Source organism: Elephantulus edwardii, unplaced genomic scaffold, assembly GCF_000299155.1.
Source record: "Elephantulus edwardii isolate Elephantulus edwardi_28Jun2011 unplaced genomic scaffold, EleEdw1.0 scaffold00098, whole genome shotgun sequence".
NCBI lineage: Eukaryota > Metazoa > Chordata > Mammalia > Macroscelidea > Macroscelididae > Elephantulus > Elephantulus edwardii.
Genome location: NW_006399848.1, coordinates 9,788,927 through 9,812,571, shown reverse-complemented (window position 1 = coordinate 9,812,571; position 23,645 = coordinate 9,788,927). Strand labels below are relative to the sequence as shown.

The following is a 23,645-nucleotide window of genomic DNA, read 5'->3' as shown; positions in this document are numbered from 1 at the left end:
AACAGTACAAGTAACCAATAAATAAACCTAATAAAAATGTCATGATTTTTACATATAAAACTAATACTTTAAAAACAGTAAGGAAAAGAGAGTAAATTGAAGAATGTACCCTGTCCATGGGTTGTTGTAGTTAATGGCCTTATGAACAGCGAATCAGAACCTTGTCCTGTCCTGCATCATCTTCACGATCTTTGTTATGTTACAGGCTCATTGTGGCAGTCACTGTCAGACCATCTCATTGACGACCTTCTTTCTCTGACCCTCTCCCTTTCCCCAGCATGTTGTCTTTTGCCAAGAACTCACCCCTTCTGACAAAATAACCAAAATATTTCACCACCCTCTTCTCTGAGGAGCCCTCTGGTTGCGCTTCTTCCAAGAAATTTGTTCTTTTAGCAATCCATAGTATAAGTGATATATTTCTCTAACTCCACAATTAAAAGGCATCAATTCTTCTGTCATGCTTATTCGTTGTCCAGCTTTCAGATGCATAGGAAACAATTTAAAAAACCACAGCCTGAGTAAGACATAGTTCAGCCCTTAATCTGACATCTAAGCCATAAATTAACACTTTACAGAGGTTTTAATAGCAGATTCACTCAATGCAACATGCCTTTTGAATTCTTTACTCTTGCTATGTGTTGATTGTGAATCCACGTAAAATTAATTCATGGTCAAGTTCAGTCTTTTCTGCATCAATCATGATGTTGCCTGTTGGCTCAGTTGTTGTTGTTGTTATGTGCTGTCGAGTCACCTGCAACTCATAGGGACCCTATGTACAACAGCCCTAACCCGTACCCTATCCTATGCCAATCTCATCATCTCCTGACACCCCTACCCCCATTACCCCAGTCACTGACTCAATCATTTTTTTTCTTTTTTTTAAAATTCTTAATTTCAATGAAAATTTACAGAGACTTTATATTTCCATTCATTCATTGTTTCACTTTTCTCCCCTCCCTAGTACACTAGCCCCTTGGAAAAGTAAAAGAAAAATCCTTTCATTGTTTTACAATCCCTCCCCCAAGGTCCACTTCACTGTGCAGCCTTCACTCTGGACTCCTATCATGAGAAAAATACCTAATAATTTTCCCTCTTAAACAGTTTTCTCCCTCATCTGTTTCAATGCAATATACATTATTGAACTCATCCTTCTCAGTCTCCTCCCAACCCCAAGGTCAGTCCTGCTTTACAACAGTGGCACTATGCAGTATTTGTCCTTTTGTTACTGAGATACTTCACTCAGCATAATGTCCTCCAGGGTCACCCATTTTGAATAATATTGTGTGAGTTCCTTGTTTTTCAATGCAGCATAGTATTCCATTGTATGAATATACCAGAGTTTCTCTATCCATTTGTTTGTTGATGGCCACTTATGTTGTTTCCAACTCCTTGCTATTATGAACAAAGCCGTGATAAACATGGGTGTGCATATATCTGCTTGGGTGTCAGTTATGGTCTCTTTGGGATATATTCCCAGTAGTGGAATTGCTGGGCCAGATGGTATCTCTATTTGCTACTTTTTGAGAAAGCGCCATACTGCCTTCGTGGTTGCACTATTTTACACTCCCACCAACAGTCAGTAAGGGTTCCAGTTTCTCCACAACCTCGCCAGCATTTGTTGCTTGCTATTCTGTTATTTTGCCATTCTGACTGGGGTGAGATGATATCTCATAGTTATTTTGATTTGCATCTCTCTTAGAGCTAGGGATTTTGAACATTTCTTCATGTGCTTTTTAGCCATCGAATGTCGTCTTCAGTGAAGTATCTGTTTATAGCCTGTGCCCATTTTTCTATTGGATTATTTGCCTTTATCTTGTTGTGGTGCTCAATTATTTTATAAATTCTGAATATAAGTCCCTTATCTGATATGTCATTACCAAATACTTTTTCCCAATCTGTGGCTTCCCTTTTTACCCTGGTAGAGAGGTTTGTGGATGTGCATAAGGATTTGATTCTTAGACTATCCCATTCATCTGTTTTATCTTTTCCTGTTTGTAGGTTTTTCAGCATACTTGGAAGACTGTTGTGGATTAGGACTTGTAGTGTTCTTCCATGCTTTTCTTTAATGAAGCTTATAGTCCTTGGTTTTAGTCCTAGGTCGGTGATCCACCTTGAGTTGGTTTTTGTATATGGAGTGAGGTGTGGATCTTTCTTGAGTCTTTTGTAGATACTTTTCCAGTTTTGCCAGCACCATTTGTTTAAAAGGCTGTCGTTTCCCCACTTAACTGAGTTCATCTCCTTGTCAAGAATCAGTTGACCATAGATAGATGGGCTGATCTCTGGGTTCTCAATTGTATTCCATTGATCTATGTGTCTCTCATTGTACTAGTACCATGCTGTCTTAACCACCAATGGCAGTGTAGTAGGATTTGAAACCAGGGAGTGAGATACCTCCTACCCTTCTTCTATTTTTAAGGAGTGCTTTGCTTATTCAGGGTTTCTTTCCATTCCAAATGAAACTGGAGATTGCCTTTTTCCTCTCGTTGAAGAATGGGATTGGTATTTGTATTGGGAGACTCAATCAATCTTATCGAGGGTCTTCCTCTCCTTCACTGTCCCTCCACATTCCCAAGCATGATGTCCCTCTTCAGGGACCGGTCCCTCCTTGAACATGTCCAAAGTATGTCAAACAAAGCTTCAGAGTCTTTGCGTCCAAGGAACAGCCTGGTTTAATCCTCTCCAGGATGAACCTTTCCTTTTTTTTAGCAGTCCATGGTATATTCAATACTCTTCTCGGAAACAACAGGTCAAAGGCATCAATTTTCCTTCTATCCTCCCTAGTTATTGTCCAACTCTCTGACACATAGCAAGTGATTGCAAAGACCATGTCCTGTATCAGGCACCCTTTAGTCTCCAGAGTGACACCATTGCTCTTCAGTACCCTGGAGAGGTCCCTAACAGCAGACTTTCCCATCGCCTTTCATCTTTTAATTTCCTGGCTGCTGGATTCAATAGCATTGGCTGTGGAGGCAAGCAAACTAAAGCTGTTAATATTCACAATCTCTTCACTATCCATTCTGATGCTGCCAGTTGGCCCAGTGGTGAGAATCTTTGTCTTCTTGGTATTGAGCCTCAATCCATATTGAAGGCTGCAGTCCTTGACCCTCTGCAGCAAGTGCTTCAGGCCCTCCTCAGTTTAGCAAATAGGGTGGTGTCATCTGCATAACACAGGTTATTGATGAATCTTCCACAAATCCTGATGCCACATTTCTCATAGAGCCCAGTCTCCCAGATAATGTTCTGCATATATGTTGAAAAGGTATGGAGAGAGGACACATCCCTGATGTACACCTTTCCCAGTTTTGAACCATGCAGTGTTTCCTTGCTCTGCTCTGACGACTGCCTCCTGGTCCAAGTATAGGTTTTGCAGAAGCACTGTCAAGTGTGGGATTCCCATTCTTCTCAGAGTCAGCCACAGTTTGTTATGATCCACACAGTCAAATGCCTTTGCATAGTCAATGAAACATAGGGAGACATTCCTCTGGTATTCCCTGCTTTCAGCCAAGATCCATCTAACATTAGCTACAATATCCCTCATACCAGGACCCCTTCTAAAGCTAACCCACATTTCTGCCAGTTTTCTGTTGATGTGCTGTTCCAGTCGTTTTTGGATAATCAAGGACTTTTGCTTTCTTGATATTGACATTTTAATGTATATTGAAGTGTGTAGTCTTTGGTCTTCTACAGTAAGTGCTTCAGATCTTCTAACTCTCTGCAAGCAAGGTTGTGTCATTTATAGAATACAGATTGTTAGTGAGTCTTCCTCCAATTCTGATGCCACATTCTTCTTCATATAGTAAGCTTCTTGAATTATTTGCTCAGCATGCAGATTGAGTAGGTAAGGAGAGAGGATACAACTCTGACACATGCTTTCCTGATTTTAAACCCTGCAATATCCCCTGGTCCTGTTAAGAACAGCTATTTCTTGGACTGTGTATAGGTTACACATAAGCACAATTAATTGTGTTCAAGGAGAGAGGGTTTAATTGGATAATGACAAATATGTTCATTGAATTTCAGTCAAAATTTCAGTAGGGATGTGTGTGTGTGCGTGTGCGTGTGTGTGTGTGTGAGTGAGAGAGAGAGGCTGACTTCATAAACAAATTCTAAATCTTTTTTGAAGACATTAAAAAGAGCTGAAAATGCCTAGAAAATTCTGGGAGGAAAGAAAATTAACATCATTGGGAGGGCTGTCTCTGTCAGATTTAGTGTTCATTGTACAACTCTAGTAGGAAAGTAAGTAAACATAAGGATATATAAATACAAGAGAATAGCATGAGGAGTTTAGAAATGCCCATATATATGTGGAAGACTGATAGATGATACTGAAGTATCAGCATATCAGCAGAGGGTGATGGATTATTAAATAATTTTCTGAGAAGAAACTATTCCAATTTTATTCACACTGTAAGTATCAGTGGTAGGTAGGTAAAAAACTGAAATGTTAAAACTATAAAGCTTTTTGAAAAATTATAGAGTATCTTTAGAATTTAAGGGGCAAGAATGTTTTTCTTAATCCCCCAAAGCTCATACTGTGGAGAAAAAAAGACTGATACATCTGTCTTCAAGTCTGAACATTGATCAAAAGATACCATACCAACAGAAGGATAAGTCACAGACCAAGAGAAGATTTTTTTTTTGCCACATCTACAGTCAACAATGAATTAAACATAAAGAACTGTAAGTCATTAGTAAAAAGACAACGTAACACAAGAATGGGCAAAATGTACAAATAGACAATTCTCAGAATGGAACTGGTTTGGCTAATGAGCGTAGGAAAAGATTTCCAACATGCTATTCAACAGAGAAATCCAAGTTAAAACATGAGGATACACAATTTACCAGACATTTAGTGTAATGAAAAAAAAATCCCCAAATAAGAAATATATAGGAGTAATGTTGAGCAAGAGAGACCCTTATTTAGGTAGGGATGGAAATTAATGAAAAACTAATTAATTTTAGAAATTAAATTAATGAAAAAATGCAATATTTAGAAAATCAGAAGTTTCACATACACGAAGACCCAATAATTCCATTTAGATATATATTTACATAATATGCACAATGTGAGAATGAATAGAGTAGTATATATGTATCAGCATGATTTAAAAAATATAACATTGCAAAAAGTTGCAGAAGGATACTTTCAGAATGATACCATTTTTACAAATTTTAAGTATGAAAGAATAAGCCTATATATTATTTGTAGCTCACTAGAGTACAATTATTAAGAATATATGGGAATAAATAGCCCTAAATTCAGAAAAAAATTATTTTCCTAGAAGGAATTGAGGTGAATGGGATCAGGAAAGCAAAATAATTTGCTTCTAATCCATTTGTCATTTTAAATATATTGTTCTTCACATACTACATACATACTAATACACAGCTGAAATAGTTAAATACTAAGATGGGAGAAAGAACGTTTGATTAGACCTTAAAATAATTTGCACTGAAAATAGAAATGTCTGTCATGAGCAAAATGTTTATGTATTTTAAGTGAGCCTTGGATTGGATAACCAAAGAGTCCTTGGTGACCTTGGTGAGAGTGATGCCAGTGGAGAGGTGGGGTGGAAGCCAGACTTCAGAGGCTTAAGGAGTGAATAGGAGATGAAGAGTAGAGTAGCTGAACATGGGTTCATTTTTAAAGGAGTTTGGCTGAGAAAGGAAAAGGATAATGGGAGGTGCTTGCAGAGGACAGCACTGCCTGGCTGACACAATTGGGCCAGTTCATCTGCATCTCTGCAGTACCCACTGCCCACTGTGAGATCTTCTGTCCTGTCCTTGGCCTTAGCAGAGGTTATTACAGGCCATAGCCACACAAAACCTACCTTTCCTTTTGTTCCCAACCTGCTTAGGATGTTGTCTATTACACCAGTCATTTTCTCCCATGTAAGGTTGCTCATGAGAAAATCAGCATGGTATTTACTATTTTTCTATCTTCTTATAGATATGAGGAAGTTTAATACCAAATTCAGTGCTTTGCACAACAATGAAAGTAATCTCTCCATCAGTTTTCCAGTTTCTCCCCTAATCTTTGGTTGTTTTGTTGTGGGTTTCTTTCCCTGCCCCCCCCCCATTTATTTATTGTATGTTCCTGGGTCATGCAGATAGTTAAGTGTATGGCTGCAACCAAAAGATTTTAGTCCACTCAGAGATACTGAACAAGAAAGGTTTGGCAAGCCGCTTACAAAAAAACCCTGCCACTGAAAACCCTATGGAGCAGACTTCTCTAATACACATGTGGTCACTCTGAACCAGAGTCTACTTGACAGCAACTGCATAGCTGGCATATATCATTATTATGCTGTGGAGTTTATCTTTCAATGTGACTTTTCCTAGCCATCATTTGTCTTTGACATGTCGATGGGCAGGAATATGCTAATGGGGCATGTTAGCCTATCCACAGTGCTATCTCCCAATCCACAAGGGGGATTGGCTAGTCTCACTAATCCACAAGGGGATTGGCTGGTTTTGCCAGTAATTGAAAAACTCTAGCTGCAGAGAAAGATCTTCCCCCACTGTTGAAGAAGCAAGAGAATGTAGGATGCCCTTCTTGCTCCAGCTATACCTACAGCAGTTACAGTCATTGCCAAACTGGAGACCTGACATGAGATGAAACCTCAAGGGGAAGACCTTGAAGATTGAGAATTTTGTTGCACAACTAGGAGTAGGAAGGACATTGGCAGGACTGAGAACTTGGAAACAGTGGCCTAACTAGGAGTAGGAAGGACATTGGCAGGACTGAGAACTTGGAAACAGTGGCCTAAAGCAGCAAGGCTCAAGCCTGAGGTGCTTACCTGTACATTTTGGGAGCTGTCTTGACTGTATTCTTCTACTAACCTTGATTATAATATTTTTATTTCCCCAACATAGTTCTGTGTGGTCTGTGAGCTATTGCTTCGGATTTTGAACCCAGCAAACAGTAAGACTGGTTTTGAGATGAGTAGGAAGAATAATAGGAGTGCAAGAGACATGTCTGACCTCATGAGAATTGGTTTTGTGTTAATGAAACTGTTGACAGGGACAGTTCCCCTTTATGAAATTGGTATAGGTCAGCTGTGGCCATCCCCATGTGGCCCCTGCTCTTTTTACACATGCCATTTTTTCCCCTCTTATTCTTGATTGATTGATTATAGAGATGCACAGAATTGGGATGAGAGAGGAAATAAAGAGACAAAGGCAGGCAACATGTTACTTCCTTCAAGAACTTTGGAATTCCCAGGCACCATGTAACATGTGTGTATATAACCTTTCCTATCTTTTACTCATTTTAACACCTAAAACAGAATAAGCTGTCATCATTATTTGCACAATTGGGGGGTGGGGGGAATATTCCATCCTTGTATCTGTTTATCTCTTACTTTAAAATGAAAAGCAGAATTTTTACTTAGATTTTTTAACTGCTACTGATTATCCACATTTTATGTAAGTCTGTTGGCCTCAGTGACTGCTTTTACCTCAAAGAAGGTAACTTGATTTGTTCAAATTTGAAAGAAAAAAAAAATCAGACAGGTTCCTAATGTTGAGAGGCACAATGCTTTGTTAAGATTTCTTGAATGTTTATACTTGATAATATACTTCCTTGTCATCTCTTTTTTTGGTGGCATAGTTTGTAGCAAAATGTGTTGCTTACCCAAAGACCATGCTTCTTTAGGGGTCAAATCCACCAGTGGTTCCTCAGGAGAAAGATGGAAAGTCTCTTTCTGTTGAAATGTATAGCCTCAAAATACTTGAGAGTCTGAGTCTAAACTGACTCAGCAGAAGTCATTTTGCTGTGTTTTCCTAAAGGTAAGGACCACTTATTATTTTTGTTTTACATTATCACATACAACATTCTAAAACAATTGACAACCCATTCAATCATATTAGTTCCATAAAATAAACAGAAAAATTCATATTCTTTTATGACCTAGAAAGTATAGATTCAGTGCCCACTACTCTAGAGTATGCCACTTAGAGTCTTCTACAGTGCTGTTTACCGTTTAAACTACTAAAAAGCTTTATCTCCATTCATTCAGCAAAAAGAATTCCTGAAAAAAAAAAAACAAAAACAAACAGGAGCAGCATTGTCTCAAAAGAGAATAGTTAGGAGGCTGTTGCTTACTTCCTATTCAAGGTGTTGGTGGTTCAAACTAGAGTTATAGAAACAGGAATAGAACAAAGTAGACAGGTGTGTAAAAGTTTGTTCAGGGTAAATGTCAGAGAGTGATGATGGACTGAGTATGTGAGAAGAACTGGAGTAAAATATGATGGTCCTTAAGTTTATGGCTTGAGCAACTGGGGAATGCCAGTCATGAGAGAGAAGATAGAAGGGGAACAGATGTAGGTGGGGTGGGGTGGGGTAATGATGAGCTCAGTGGGAACATACTATGTTTGAGAAGCTCATGGATCATCAGAGTAGCTAGTGATGAAAGTAATTTGGCAGTATGTGTCAAATGTCATAAAAATGCTACCAGTTCAAGGCATATCTTTTTTAGATAGCAACATTTAGAAATATGCACAGAGATGGTCTTTGCAATATTATTTATATCAACAAAAATTGTAAGTTTATTTTATGTCCAACTCTGAAATAATTACTGAATAACTCAATATGCACTTAAAAATTATGTTGCCATAAAACTATAATTAAAAAGACTGTAAAATATGGGACATGCTTATGATGTCTTAAGTGAAAAGGCGGGATACAAAATTATATTTGAGAGATGACTGCAATTAGGTTAAAAGAGTGCATTTGAAAATATTCTGCAAGGTACATTGAAAAATGAAAATAGTTACCTCAGTAATATAAGTAAATTTTGTTTTTATAGTCTAAATTGTCTGTAATACTTTTGTAATTTTAAAATAAAAATTTTGCCTTTCAAAGTACCTAAGCCTACTCCTGTGTCCATTTACTATAATTTAGAGTTAATTTATTTAGCATTCTTACCAATTATAAAGGGAAATCAATGTGATATTTAAACAATAGGACCATTAACCATTTTAAGAAATACTTGTTTTCTTCCTACATTTACAAACCAGAAATTTAAAAGTTTAAGTTGTATTTTAGAGTTATAAAAACAAATACAATTTTGACTAGGCAGTTTGTAATTCGGTTGAAACATGCTTTATTAATAACTGGCTTTAAACTTTATTTCTCTTCGTTCATCATCCAAACTTTACTCATGATTTCTTATATTAAATTTCATTTTGAACTTTTATTGTTTTTAATTGATCTTTAGTTTTTGTCCATTACATGTTATTTATTTCTCAAAGGCAGCATATTTTTTAAAAGGTTCTTTCAAATAAATCTTAAATCTTAACAAAAATCTGATATAAGGAACAATCAGAATTTGTGGAAAATAGATGTAATCTCAAGGATTGAGGATAACTACATAGGTGGCTTTACCTAATTTTGAGTTTTCATTCTTTTTTAAATAACTTAAATGAGAAATGTCTTGCTATGCCATACCATTAACTTCTTTAAAGTATACAGTGGTTTGTAGTATATTTAAAGGTTTGTGTTAAAAATACTGCACTTGGTTGTGGAATATTTTATCAATCCCAAACTCCCGTTTCTCTGTAGTCATTAGCAGTCACTCCACTCAACCCAAAATCCCTAGGCAAGCACTAATTTACTTTTTTGTGTCTTTAAAATAGATTCTTCTGAAGATTTTATATCTATGGACTAATAATATGTAGCTGTTAGACTTTTTGGTAACTGGCTTCTTTAGTTAGCATAATGTCACATTTTGTATATGTTATATGAGGTTGTTGTTGCTGTTAAGTGCTGTTGAGTTCAGTTCAAGTCATAGGGACCTTATAAAAAGAGACCTGAACCCTGTCCTAGTCCATACCATCCTTAACATCTCTGACATATTTAATTCCATAGCTTCCGCCATTTTATCCATCTAGCTCACTGAGGTTCTTTCTCAAAGATAAAAGGAAAACAAGTCCGCAGAACCAAAACATGACCTTGAGTCTATCCCACCTGAATTTAAAAAAAAAAAAACATCTTTAAGGAACTTTGCTGCCAGCCCTAAGGCATGGGGTTTGAAAAAAAATTTTTTTAAAAAACCAAAAAGCAAAACCCATCTTAAGAATAGCTTTGAAGCATTAACCACAAATTATTGAAGACCAGATGAGCTGTGGGATGATGGTAATAACATCACTGTTGAAGGAAGCAAAAGATCATTATAAAGACAGAAGAAATAGATGTCCAAAATGGATGTCAGAAGAGACTCTAATAGTTGTGCTAAAACATCAAGAAGCCAAAACAAAAGGAAGAGATGTCAAAGTAAAAGAGATATAAACAGAAGATTTCAAAAGGCAGCTCGAAAAGACAAAGCAAAGGATTAACAGAATGTGCAGTATTATAACAAAGTATTACAAAAGAAGAGCTAGAGTTGGATAATAAAAAGGCAAGAACTCAGCATTTCTCATGCTGAAAGAACTGAAAAACAAACTCAAGACTCGACTTGCAAAATTGAGAGATGCTGTGGGGGAAATCTTAAATTATCCTGGAAGCATCAGAAGAAGATGGAGGGAACATATAGAGCCACTATATCAAAAAGAATTGGTCAACACGAACCACAGAATATTTCAGAAAGCAGCATACAAACAATAACCCATAATGATGAGGGAGGAAGTCCAAGCTGCATTGAAGGCATTGGCAAAAAAATTAAGGCACCAGGAATCTATGAGATACCAATTGACATATTTCAGATAGTAAATGCAACCGCGGATGTGTTTACTAGTCTTTGCCAGGAAATTAGAAAGATAGCTGCATGGCCAACTAACTGGAAGAGATCCATATTTGTTTCCATTTCCACAAAAGGTGGTCTAACAGGATGTAGAAATTATTGAACAATATCATTAATACCACGTACATGCAGAATGTTGTTGAAGACCATCAAAAAACAGAACATTGACACAGAGCTGCCAGAATGCAAGCTGCGTTTTAAAAAAGCCACGGCACCAGGGATATCATTGCTGATATCAGATGGATCCTGGCTGAGAACAGAAAATACCAGAAGAATGTCTATTTGTATTTTATTAACTATGCAAAGGCATTTGGCTGTGTGGATCATAGCCAACTATGGTTAACATTAAGGAGAATGGGAATTCTAGACCATTTTATTTGTTTATATGAAACCTATACCTACACAAAAAATCTGTTGTTCAAACACTGCATGGTTTAAAATGAAGAAAGGAGTAACAAGTATATCCTCTCTCCATTTGCTGAACAAATCATTTGAGAAATTGTACTTTATGAAGAAGACTGATCAGAGGACGGCTCATCAACAACCTTCATGATGCAGATGACACAACCGTGTCTGCTGAAAGTGAGGACTTTAAACCCTTGTTGCAGATCAGACTATAGCCTGTAATATGGATTACATGTCAACATCAAGAAAACACAGTTACATCATTTACAGGTCACATTAACTATATTTTAGACTATTCTTTTATATATGTGATACTTTATTGTATAGATACATCACCTTTTGCTTTTTCATCAATTGATGTTGTTTACATTTGCTTTCTTAATGCCTTCAGCATTATGAATAATATTGTTATTAAAATTCATATAAAAGGTTTTGAATGGACATTTATTTTCATTTCTCTTAGGGATATACATAGGAATGAACTTTGTGGATCACATGGTAACTCTGTGTTTAACCATTTGAAGAACAGCCAGATTATTTTCAAAAGCAGCTGTATAATTTTTCTTTCCCAGAAGCAAAACAAAAGAGTTCTAGTTTCATCTCATCTTGTCAATAATTATAATTATCTGTATTTCTTAAAAATTATAACTCCTTAAAAATAATAACTCTCCAAGTGAACATGAGGTGGAATCTCACTGTGGTTTTCATTTCTGTTTTTCTGCTGGCTAGTGATTATAAGTATCTTTTCATGTCCTTAACAACTGCAGGTTTATCTTTTATGGAGAAATGCATTCGGATTCCTTGTTTTTAAATTGGAATATTATTTTATTATTGAATTGTGAAAGATCTACAAAGGGAGAGGGAGGGAGAGAGCAAGCACTCCAGCTAACCCAAAGGCTGAGCCTCTCTGGGGGTTTCAATCCACAAGTGATTTCTTGGGAGAAAGATGGGCAATCTCTTCCTATGCCGGTTATAGCCTCCAAATGCCCACTGGACACTCAGCTCTGAGTTGGTTCCAGCTCCACGGCAGTGATGTGTGATTTTGTGTATACAGGGTTTTTTTCCCCCCCAAAATACAAATCTTTAATCATAAGCACTATTTGTAACATACTTTGGACATGTTGTAAGGAGAGACCGGTCCTTGGAGAGGGACATCATGCTTGGGAGGGTGGAGGGACAGCGCAGGAGAGGAAGGCCCTCTATGAGGTGGATTGATTCAGTGACTGGGATAATTGGGATGGGAGTGTCAGAGACAGTGCGATTGGCATAGGACAGAGCGGAGTTTAGGGCTGTTGTACATAGGGTCGCTATGAGTCGCAGGTGACTCGAGGGCACATAACAACAACAACAACAACAACTATTTGTAAACATTTTCACCCATTTAGTAAATTGTCATTTCACATTTCCTCTGAAGCTCAAAAGTTTTATGTTTTGGTGAAATTCAGTTAATTAATTTTTGTTGTTATTATTGCTTGAGCTTTGGGGTCACATGTGAAAAATCATTCCCTAATCCAAGGTCATGCAGATCTATGCCTATGCTTTCTACTTAGAATTTACTCGTTCCAGCTCTTACAACCCAGAGGGTTGGTTCCAACTCTATGGTACACATCAACAACAATAACTCTTACATTTAGGTCTCTGATTAACAGTTAACTTTCCCTTTAAATATGAGGTAGGGGTGCAACTTCCTTCTTTTGCATGTGAATATCCACTTGTCCCAATACCATTTGTTGTCAAACCTCCTTGCTCCTCATTGACTTTTCTAAATACTTGTGTCAAAATCACTTTACTGTAAATGTTAGAATTTTATTTCTAGACCCTCAATCCTGTCACATCTCTTTATTCCTATGCCTGTGATACATTGTTTTGGTTACTGTAGATCTCAATTTTTATTTTCTTTTCAAAATGATCTTGGCTATTCTGAGTTCTTTGGATTTCCATTTGTATTTTAAGGCCATCTTGATGATTTTTACAAAGAAAACAGTTGAAAGTTTGATGGATTTCTTTAAATAAGTAGTTATGGCATTATTGTTAAGAAAATAAATATCATTTAATGAGAGTACTTTCTTTTAAAAACTTACTAAAATTATTCTCAGGCTACTCCAAAGTTATTTTTATGCTATTGTCAATACCTTCTCTTTTATGGTGCCAGTCTTTCCTTCTGTTTACTAAGATAAGGAGTCCACTGGTTCAGAGGTTGGATATGTCACTGCTAACTAGAAGACTGGAGGTTCTAACCCACCAGCTGCTCCACAAGAGAGCAACCTAGAGGTCAAATCCCTAAAAACAAAAGAAACCTCAGAGGGCGTTTCTCCTGTTACTAGTCTTTCTGAACTGGAATCAACTCAGCAGCATAAAACAGCAACTGCTAAGATATATATAACAACAAAGAGAAAATCTGTTTGCCTGTTCTATGTTTACTAAACACACATGAGCAGTAATTTTTCCCTTCAATGAAGTAACTTCTTTAGTAAAAGACTGGGAGACATTCTTGTGAGAACCAAGATGTTAGGGATAGCTTAGTAGAAAAGCTCAAAGACCTAACTATTGAGTCAGCTAGCAAAGTCTGCCTAAAACTCATACCTCCGGGGATGCACCTTTATGTCATTTTTGCTTGGTGCCATCCAGTTGGCAGTGACTTATAACGACCCTGTGAACAGCAGAATAAAACCGTGTCATAACTTGCACCATCATCACAGTCTCTGCCATGCTTGAGCCCATTGTTATGGTCACGTTGACAGTCCATCTTGTTGAGTGTTTTCTTCTCTTCCTCTGACCGTCTACCTTTCTGAGCATGGTGTCTTTTTCCAAAGACTTTCCCCTCCTGACAGCATGCCCAAGGTATGTGAGGTGAAGTTCCACCATCTTTGCTTCTAAGAAGTACCCCAGTTGTATTTTTCTGAGATTTGTTTATTCTTTTCACAGTCCATAGTATATGAAAGTGTTTTGTATCTTCATAGTCTAACTAAAATAAAATTCATTTATTATACAATCATTTATTAGTTCAATGATAATGCTATTTCTGAACCATCTAAGAAATTTTTTAAATGTACAGTTGAAGGAACTCTGCCAAATATATTAAACAGAATGTCACATCTAATTATTTTTAATTGAAATGAATAGCGTAATGTAAAATTTTTAGAAATCAAATTATTATCGAGAGGGTGTCTAGTCCACCAAGGAACTTAGTAAATATTGGTTGGATAAAGGGACAAATGAAAGGAAGCCCCAACATGAATCACTGCTTTTGAAGCCAAGGCATCTACTTTAGGGATGATTCTAGATAATCCCTCAATTCAAAAAGATAATCCTACTTGCAGGGGAGATTGTTTTTCAGGGTTTTCAATTTTCTTAAAGACTAACCTACGAGCTTCACATTTTTACAGAGTTTATGTTATGGTTGGCGCCGACGTGCCATTTTCTTCTTGTTTACGAGAAGTCAAAAACCCACAGAACCAGTTGAGATGCAGTCAAGAAATGGAACCTGTGATAACCTGTGATAAAAAATTTCGTACTCAGTTTTACATTGACTGGTGCAAAATTTCGTTGGTGAGTTTTTTGTCATGTTTTGTTTTTGGAAATGTAATTAAGAGTAATATGTCTGGTGATAAAGTTTAACTGGAGCCTGAATTGCTTTTAGGGACAAATCCTGGGTTTACTTTGTTAACTGAAATTGACTTACCTTGACACTAAGGATTTGACCATCTCACAGAGCGTTCATTTACGAAAGACTCTCCCCACCTTTCTGCTTACTCTGCCCTTGTTAGTTCCTGGGGCTGGATTAGCTTAGCAGGTGACCCAGGTGGACCTCTCCATATCCAGGTTCCTAAATGAGGCTTCTAAAGGAATAAAGTTACAGAGGCTGTGTGAGATCTGTAAAATGTCTCTTCTTAAATATGCCACCACTATTCCCTTTGGAAGGAAAGGCTGGAATAAAGTAACACATCTGGAAAAAACCTATACCAGAAATATTGTGTTCCTAGGAATTCATTATAGACAACAATCAAGGGAGAAAAAACATTCCCAAATGGCAGAAGTGAGATTCTTACAACCTTTGGCATAAACACATAAAAATTACATATTTGAAATAACTTTTTAATTTGCATACTAAAAAACTTAGAAAATACAAGGTTGCATACAAATATAGACTGTTTATACTGTATAATATAAAACTATTTAGAAATCTATTTATTACATGCATACATATATTGAGAGAGAGAAAAGTCTTATCTATTCCATGTACAAAGGGTCACCTTGACTTGGAATCAATTCTATCAAATTGGCAACAAGAAATATAAATATATATTATATGGTTATTATATTCTATATCAATTGGTTTATAATATTTTGATCCTGCTTTCTGGAAGCAGGGTAGTTGTTTTAATTCTTTGGTGACCTTTAAATTTCATTTCTGTCAACTGTTGATGATTGGTGGCAAGTGAATACGATCTAAGTTTAAAGTTGACATTTGAATGAAGTTAGTGACACATAAACACAACTGTCACTTCATGTTTTAAGGAGCTAGCCTCTGGGAATGTTCCAGGATCCAGTACTGGAGAACATATTACTCACACCGCAGCATTTATCATGTCTGTGGCCTTCTGTCTTGGAAGCCTTTTGGGGTCCCTTCTGTCTTAGTAACATAATACTCTTTCTTTGCCTTCATAAATGTTGTGGTTTACACCTATATGTTGTTGTTGATTGCCTTCAAGTTGAGCACAGCTTATAGCAACCCTATGAACAAAAGGCCTGAAGCCCCTTCACATCTATATGTCATAGACTGCACACTCCTTAAATTATAACCTCAGAAATTACTTCTGTCTTTGGATGGGAGAAATAGCAAGATTTAATTTCTTTGGAAATCTTTATTTTTCACTTTGCAACTAAAACACCTTACCTAGTTATTAATCAGTTTATGGTTCCCTAACGATGTTTAAGATAATTAAGAAACAAGAGCTTTATATAGAAATATGAAGAACTAATGATGTTTAAGATGATTAAGAAACAAGAGCTTCATATAGAAATATGAAGAACTTCTAATTTGGAGACAGAAATTTGAGGGGGGGGGAATATGTATGTATAGGAGCACTCGTGACATGGTAGGGAGCTCTGTTGGCCTAGTGTTAAGAAGCTGTGCTGTAATCCCAAAGGCATGCAGGATTCACCAACCCTTCTATAGGAGAGGGACGGCAATCTCCTCTCATATGGTTTACATCCTCTCAAAAATACCCACTGGAGGGTCAACTATGAGTCAGCTCTAACTCCAGTTCACACAGCAACAGTAGCCCAGTGGTTAAAGGCTTGGTTGGCTTTTAACTCGAAAAACTTTGAAATTTGAACCCACCAGCTGCTGTGCCAGAAAAACACCTGGCAGTCTCCTCCACATATTAATTACCTAGATTGTTGTTGCGTGCTGTGGAGTTGGAACATTCTCACAGCCAACCCTCCAACACGTTCTCAAAGACCGTAGAGTACTTGAGAGGAGATTCTCCCACCTTCCTCCCAAGGAGCTACTGGTGAATTCAAACTGCCTGCCTTTGGATTGGCAGTGTAAATCCCCACCCACTAGCTTGGAGTTCTGCTCTGTGCAACAGGGTTACTAGGAGTCAGCATCAATTCAACAAGGAATTTTGGTTTATAAGGAGTCCTGGCAATGCAGTAGTTAAAAGTTCTTGGCTGTTAACCAAATAATCACCCATTTCAATCTACCACATAACTCCATGAAAGAAAGACAAGGCAGTCTGCTTCTGTAAAAATTTACATCTTAGGAAACCCTGTAGGGCAGGTCTGCTCTTTCCTATATAGTCACTGTAGATTGAAATCAACTTGGCAGCAGTAGGTTTTATTGTATATGTGTTATTTTTGTTATACATCTAAACTTGATTCTGATTCACAGTGACCCTATTGGCCAGGGTGGAATTGCTCCTTATGATTTCTTTATAGGAACAGGTCACCACAAAGAGCATAAAAAGTAGATAAAGCTTTAATTTGTAGTACTTTCATTCACTACCTTCCCCTATATCCAGTAAGTTTAATTGAGAATTCAAGGTGATAAGTAATTAGGAAAGATTGCTTCCCCCCCCCAGTTTATCCAAATATATTTTGTTATTCTAGTTCATAAAACCTCAATGTTTAAAACTATTAATTTGATGTATAATTGTCTTCTTTTGTATCAGGTTGATAAAACAAAGCAAGTGTCCACCTATCAGGAAGTGATTCGTGGAGAGGGGATTTTACCTGATGGTGGAGAATACAAACCCCCTTCTGATTCTTTGAAAAGCAGAGACTATTACACGGATTTCCTAATTACACTGGCTGTGCCCTCGGCAGTAGCACTGCTCCTTTTTCTAATACTTGCTTATATCATGTGCTGCCGACGGGAAGGAGTGTGAGTACTTTAAAACACTAATAAGAAATTATAGAACCCAGTAAGACAACCACATATCTAAGATTGCATTTAAAACGTTTCATTTAGTTCATAAAATACCTGTGGATTGAAATTGTGTTCAAGTCAAACTAGAGTATGTTACTCCTTCAAAAGGTGTTGAAATAGGTTTAAGCTAAGAAATAAAACTAGGAGATAAAATTACTTTCTTTAAAAAAAATGAAGGCTAAATGTAATGCAGGCTGGCAAAGCAGTTCCAGGAATAATTGAGGCTTAGATATTTTGGTTATACAAGCCATCTCATGTGAGCAGAGACGCTGCACAATCTGTAGAGCTGGTAGTTGCACTTTCAAGAAATAGATTGTCTTAATCACTTTTGGTTCACAAGTGATGGTCAGAGTTTTTGAAATTGTTCGGTTGTCAAACAGGGCTGACACAGGCTCAATGCCTAAAATATTAAAATTATAAAGAGAAACCTTAGGAGTAAATTAATGAAAATAAAGATGTAATTGAAGTAATGAGTCTTCCCTTCATGAATAGATAGTACTTTCAGGACATCTGTGTCAATTAAAATAACCTCCTAAGATGATCCAGAAGTCAGAGTAATCAAACTAAAGGGGCAAAAAAAAAAAAATTAATAAAGCAGCAAGTAACAAATTGTTCCATTTTCACTTGTAACCTGATTTCATTATGTCATAGAATTTATTTCAATTAGGCTCTTGATTCTTAACCTCCATTTTTCTTCCTCATTTTTCTGTGTTTCTCATCAGTATTCCATTTCTCTATGTGTCTTCATCCAAGAAATGTCATAAACCTGGTGACAAATGCTGCCTGTTTGCATTTAATATTAACAATGTCAGCATTTCCACATCATGCCAGATCCCATGAGCATATAGTCTTAATGTTACAAATATCAATGCTATTATTTAATTCATAAATTTTGTTTTGTTTCTAGGGAAAAGAGAAACATGCAAACACCAGAGTAAGTGTCTTCTTTCCTGTTATTTTCTTTAACATTTTTTTTCATTTCTCAGTTGCATATCATGCTCCATACATGTGTGTCACGCTTTTTCTTTCTCCACTGACCATGTTTCATAGTTTATTTCATCAGTGTGAACGCTGCTTTCTAAATAGACCTATTTAGGGGAGTAGAAACTGAAAATAAAAAGGATCTGAAAATTAAGGTTACACAGATAAAAATGAAACCTAAAAGATTTAATAATCAAAATATTAACTTGCCATTTATACTATGTAATTTCCCAATCTGCATTTCTATAAACCAGAAAACAGATGAACAGACCTTTCATACAAGTTTTCCTGAGCTACAGTAATAACCTACCATAAAAATGAATCTTCTGTGAGTATTTATAAATGCCCCACCAGAAGCAACAGTCTAAAAGCTATAGTAGATTTATCTTAATCATAGAAATTAAATAGAGTATTAGTTTATTACTTAGGCCTAGAATATTAACACAATGCTTCATAGCTTAATTTAATGAAAGATAGACTTATTTTAAAATTAATGTATAATTTTTAATTTTTCTGCATTAAAACTGTGAAATGGATTGCTTTCTTAGAAAGCTTATAGAGCTAAAATGCCTTTTTTTAATAGAAAACTAATTTCTATGACTTTTCAAATTGATGACCCTTCCAGGCTAAGACATGATTTTAAATATATATTATTTTTATTTCTTTTGACTTAGTATCCAATTGGTCCATCACAGTGCTATCCAGAAATCTACCAAAGAACTTCGTGACATGTCAAAGAATAGAGAGATAGCGTGGCCGCTGTCAACACTCCCTGTGTTTCACCCTGTGACTGGGGAAATCATACCTCCTCTCCACACGGACAATTACGATAGCACTAATATGCCATTGATGCAGACACAGCAGTAAGTATCCACTTGGAGTCATGCTGATTATTCTGCATGTATGCTGTTATTTAATAGTTCCCAAGACCAGAGCCTTTGTTCTTGTTTTTGTTAGTGTGCAACTGGACAGGAAAATACCAGAGGACATTCATCCTATCAGTCCGAGCGCCACAGAGCTGAAATAAATAAAGCAGAATTATTTTCATGCAATGCTTCCTTTTTCCTCTGAATTTCATGAAATGAAAAGACAGGGAAAGAAAATTGGATGTTTTTCTTCACTAGTCCAAAGAAGGCTGCTTTTTACCTTCATATTTAAGAAATTCACACTAAAAAGTTAACAAAAATTGATTCAAAGATTTGTTAATTGTGACAAGTATATCCTGAAACCTGACAAAATAATTTTTGAGACATTATTTGAATAATTTTATTAATGATTTTTGAGTGACTTTGTTTTTGTTAACCCAACTTTATTATCTCAGAACCTTTGTAACCTTTGGATAAAGTTTTTAGGTTGTGTTTTTGTCATCTGCTTGTATATATAGCACAACAAGCAATTTCAGTTTTGGTTGCAAGCACATTTTATTGTTTGGTTTTTATTGTTGGTTTGTTGTTTTTTTTTTAAATGTAAGCCTTTTCTGTAGCTAAAGGACTGTGGCCTTCAAGTCTGACAGAGGCCTTTGGATGAAGCAGGGTGGGTTGGATAGAGAACTTGCTGATGTGTGCTTGAGGACACACATAATATTCCTAGAACCTAGGTTTTTGTATAAGAAGATGGTAGATAAAAAGCCCTATAATTTCTTTCTAAGATTACAGTTCTTTTGCTTCTTTATGTTAAAAGAATTGGCCAAGTTCTCCTTAGAAGTAGGAGCCACCAAGTTTATTTGGAGTTCCTCTTTCTCACTTTACCTTTGTAAACAGGATGGATACCATGCAAACAGATCTCTGTCTTTCTCACCCTCTTGCTGTGGCACTTCCCTTTCTTTTTTGTTTTATCATTTGCACTTACTCAACTCTAGGCTATGACGTGAAAGCAAACTTTTAGGGATTAAAAGTTATCTGGGATTCATGCTGAGTGCAAAATATTTTCCCTTAAGAATGCTTCATCTGGCAATTTGAAGATAAAACAGTGATTAACAAGTGTAGTACAGATAGACTAGACAAATTTCTACAAAATTTTTTGAAATCCCAAAGTATTTTTCTAAAGTCTTATAATCACATTTACATAGTAAGACTTACATAGTAAGTATGTCTGTGCATGCATATATGTGTAAGTCATTAGTACAAATTTTACATAGGGAATAATTACATAAAATTAAAATGTTAAATGTTGGAAATATCAGTATTATATCAAATATATTCTTGTTAAAGTCTCTCAAAGTACAGTTTTAGTGAATGAAAAGGAAAGATGTCTATGTTCTTGGTACTCAGTAACCCATTGGATATGGATCATTAGAAATCTTGATGGGAAAACTAATAAAATTTCAAATCTACCATTAACAGTTCACAATGTAGTGATCTCCATTGCATTTGTAGATAAAATTTATTAATAGCCTTGTCAGTCACTTTCATAATTAAAAGTATTTATATTGCAAGGAGGGACTGGTCCTTGGAGAGGAACGTCATGTTTGGGAGAGTGAAGGGGTGGAGCAGGAGAGGAAGACCCTCGATGAGATGGATCGATTCTGTGACTGGAGTGGTGGGAATGAGTACATTTGAGATGGCTAGGTTGGCACAGGATAGAACGGCATTTAGGGCTCTGGTACGTAGGGTCGCTATGAGTCACAAGCGACTCGATGACACATAACAAAAACAACATGTATTCTTGTTTTTAAAAATGAATTTATTTTGTTGTAACAGATATAAACCTAGTATTTCTTTTATTATTTTCCCTAGAATGTTCCCATTCTCTGAATGTTGAGAGATGGTCTTCAATGAGAGTTGTGGTCATATACACTTGAGAAACAGAATCTGTGTACTTTTTGAGCTGTAGAAGTTCTCAGAGCCTTCAGTGTGGTAACATGCACAGAAGACAAGTTAGGTAAACTTGTGTAGGAAGTAGGAAATGATATTCTTTAAAGAACATAATTTGGGAAATACCTCTATTAATTTCACAACAATGCTATAAAATGTCTGAACAGAAAAAAGTATTTGTTAGGATCAACAGGGGAACTTGAATAGTAAATCAGTAAATTTCTTATTGCTGAAGTTTAAAGGAAGAGAAAAATTATTGCTGTCATTTTTCAGATATTTTCTAACATATTTATATTAAGGATCAAATTACCTCTATAAAAATTCCTTTGATTCTCTGCAGTTAGGATTTGGCATTGTTGCTGCTGGTACACAAGCAAAATAAAATTTCCTATATACTTTACACCAAGTACACTTTCCTGTTGCTGCCACAACCTCATCAAAACTGTTATTAGGTTGATCAGATCTGTCTATTTGCAAATGCAATAGATGATTTTTATTGAACTTGCAACAATTTGTCTGTATAGGTTTTTTTAAGTACAGAAACCCTTACTATTATTCAGATTTCTGCTAATGCAAAAACTCCATTAACTAGCACTTCTATATAAATAGGGTGCATAGATAACAGATGATGTTCGCAGTGATTATTCCTAGGCACTGCAAGATCATCAAGTGTGTCTGACTCATCAGAGGAAAATTAAATTACATTCGGTGTAGTTTCAGTGTTGAGTGTATATTATCTTTTTTTCTATTCGTGGAAATGGATAATGTGCACGGTCTCTATGGTAACACCTTATAAGCCACAATATGTGATTAACCTCATTTTTCCACCATGCCAGATAATAGAGAATTTATTATATCAAGTTCATCACAGCTGTCCTTTACAAAAATTCAGCTTTGCCTTACCTTTAAAACGTAGCCAGTTTTTTAAAGTTTCACTTCTGCACCAAGTAGATACACATACAAACATCTTGGTAATTTGGATCGGACTGAATTCTCAAAACTAAAATGAGATACTTCATTTGATGAGCACAGCGTTTAATGAGTAGGTATTTGCTAGAAAAATAGTTCTCTGTATTTATTAATTAACCTTTTCTAAAAGGGTATGCATTTTCACCTTCACATATCCATACGAAGGGCATTGAATTTATCATTCAAAAACAAGTAGTCCAGCTACAAGATTTCATGTTTGTTATTTAGACTTGCTATTATATTTAGTCATAAGCTGCAAATTTATTTTGGAGTTAAAGCAAGATTCAAGTTTAAAGATTTACTTCAAAGCTACATGAATCTGTTTGGTCTTTTAAACAAGTTGATCTGCCTCAGAAGGATAGGAAAATAACAGTTGTGCAAGGAGCACCATGTTGCAATGTCTAAGAACTGACTCCTAACTAAAAAGGTCAGTGACCAGAGCCTCCCAGGCTTGTGAAGGAAAAGCCAAGTAATCTGCAGTTGTAAAGATTACAGCCTCAGAAATCCTGTAGGACAGTTCTGCACTATCAATATGACGTCACTGTGCATTGGAGAGGACTTTCCTGTTTCTATGATTTTGAGAGTTTGAGGAGCACTGGCTAGGTATTTTGTAGAATGTCCCTCAGTTCCTCGTATAATTAGATTTTCTGCATTTGTACTTAGTAGCTCAGTGAATAAATTCTTAGCAGCTATTAATACAAGCTCAAACGTGTCAGAGATTGTAAGGATGGTACAGGATAGGTAAAGGTTCTAATCTATTGTTGATAGGGTCACACTAGGAGTCCTGGTCAACTCGAATGTGCTTAACAACACTATTAATAATAGTAAGAAATTTTTTTCCGATCAAATAGGCAATACTATAAAATACTATCATTTCCTTCTAGGAATTATAAATTGGTTTTGCCCATGTTTTTGTTTGGGCTTCTGTTTGTGACCAAAGAATTAACATCACAGACTTGACTGACAGACTTCAAAGAGAAACCTTTGTGGTGGTGGTGGTGTTTTGTGCCTTCGAGTTGCTTGCAACTCATAGCAACCCTATGCACAACAGCCCTAAACTCCGCTCTGTCATGTGCCAATCGCACTGTCTCTGACACTCCCATCCCGATAACCCCAGTCACCGAATCAATCCACCTTATACAGAGACTTCCCCTCCTGCGCTGTCCCTCCACCCTCTCAAGCATGATGTACTTCTCCAAGGACCGCTCTCTTCTTACAACATGTCCAAAGTATATTAGACGGAGCCTCAGAATCCTTGCCTTCAAAGAGCCACCCGGTTTAACCCTTTCCAGGATGAATCTG

The 23,645-nt window shown here is 36.4% G+C and overlaps 1 protein-coding gene across 4 annotated transcripts in view; it reads left to right on the top strand.

Moving 5' to 3' along the window:
• The window catches only part of SGCE (sarcoglycan, epsilon), a 91,665-nt gene that overhangs the window by 54,596 nt on the left and 13,424 nt on the right, over positions 1–23,645 (top strand). For 3 of the 4 annotated variants that reach the window (XM_006891479.1, XM_006891480.1, XM_006891477.1), the window contains 4 exons: positions 14,534–14,696; positions 17,324–17,535; positions 18,488–18,514; positions 19,236–19,424. In XM_006891479.1, coding sequence (XP_006891541.1) covers positions 14,534–14,696; positions 17,324–17,535; positions 18,488–18,514; positions 19,236–19,424 — 591 coding nt within the window. The remainder of the gene's footprint in view (positions 1–14,533; positions 14,697–17,323; positions 17,536–18,487; positions 18,515–19,235; positions 19,425–23,645) is intronic. The other variant, XM_006891478.1, reaches the window with a different exon arrangement.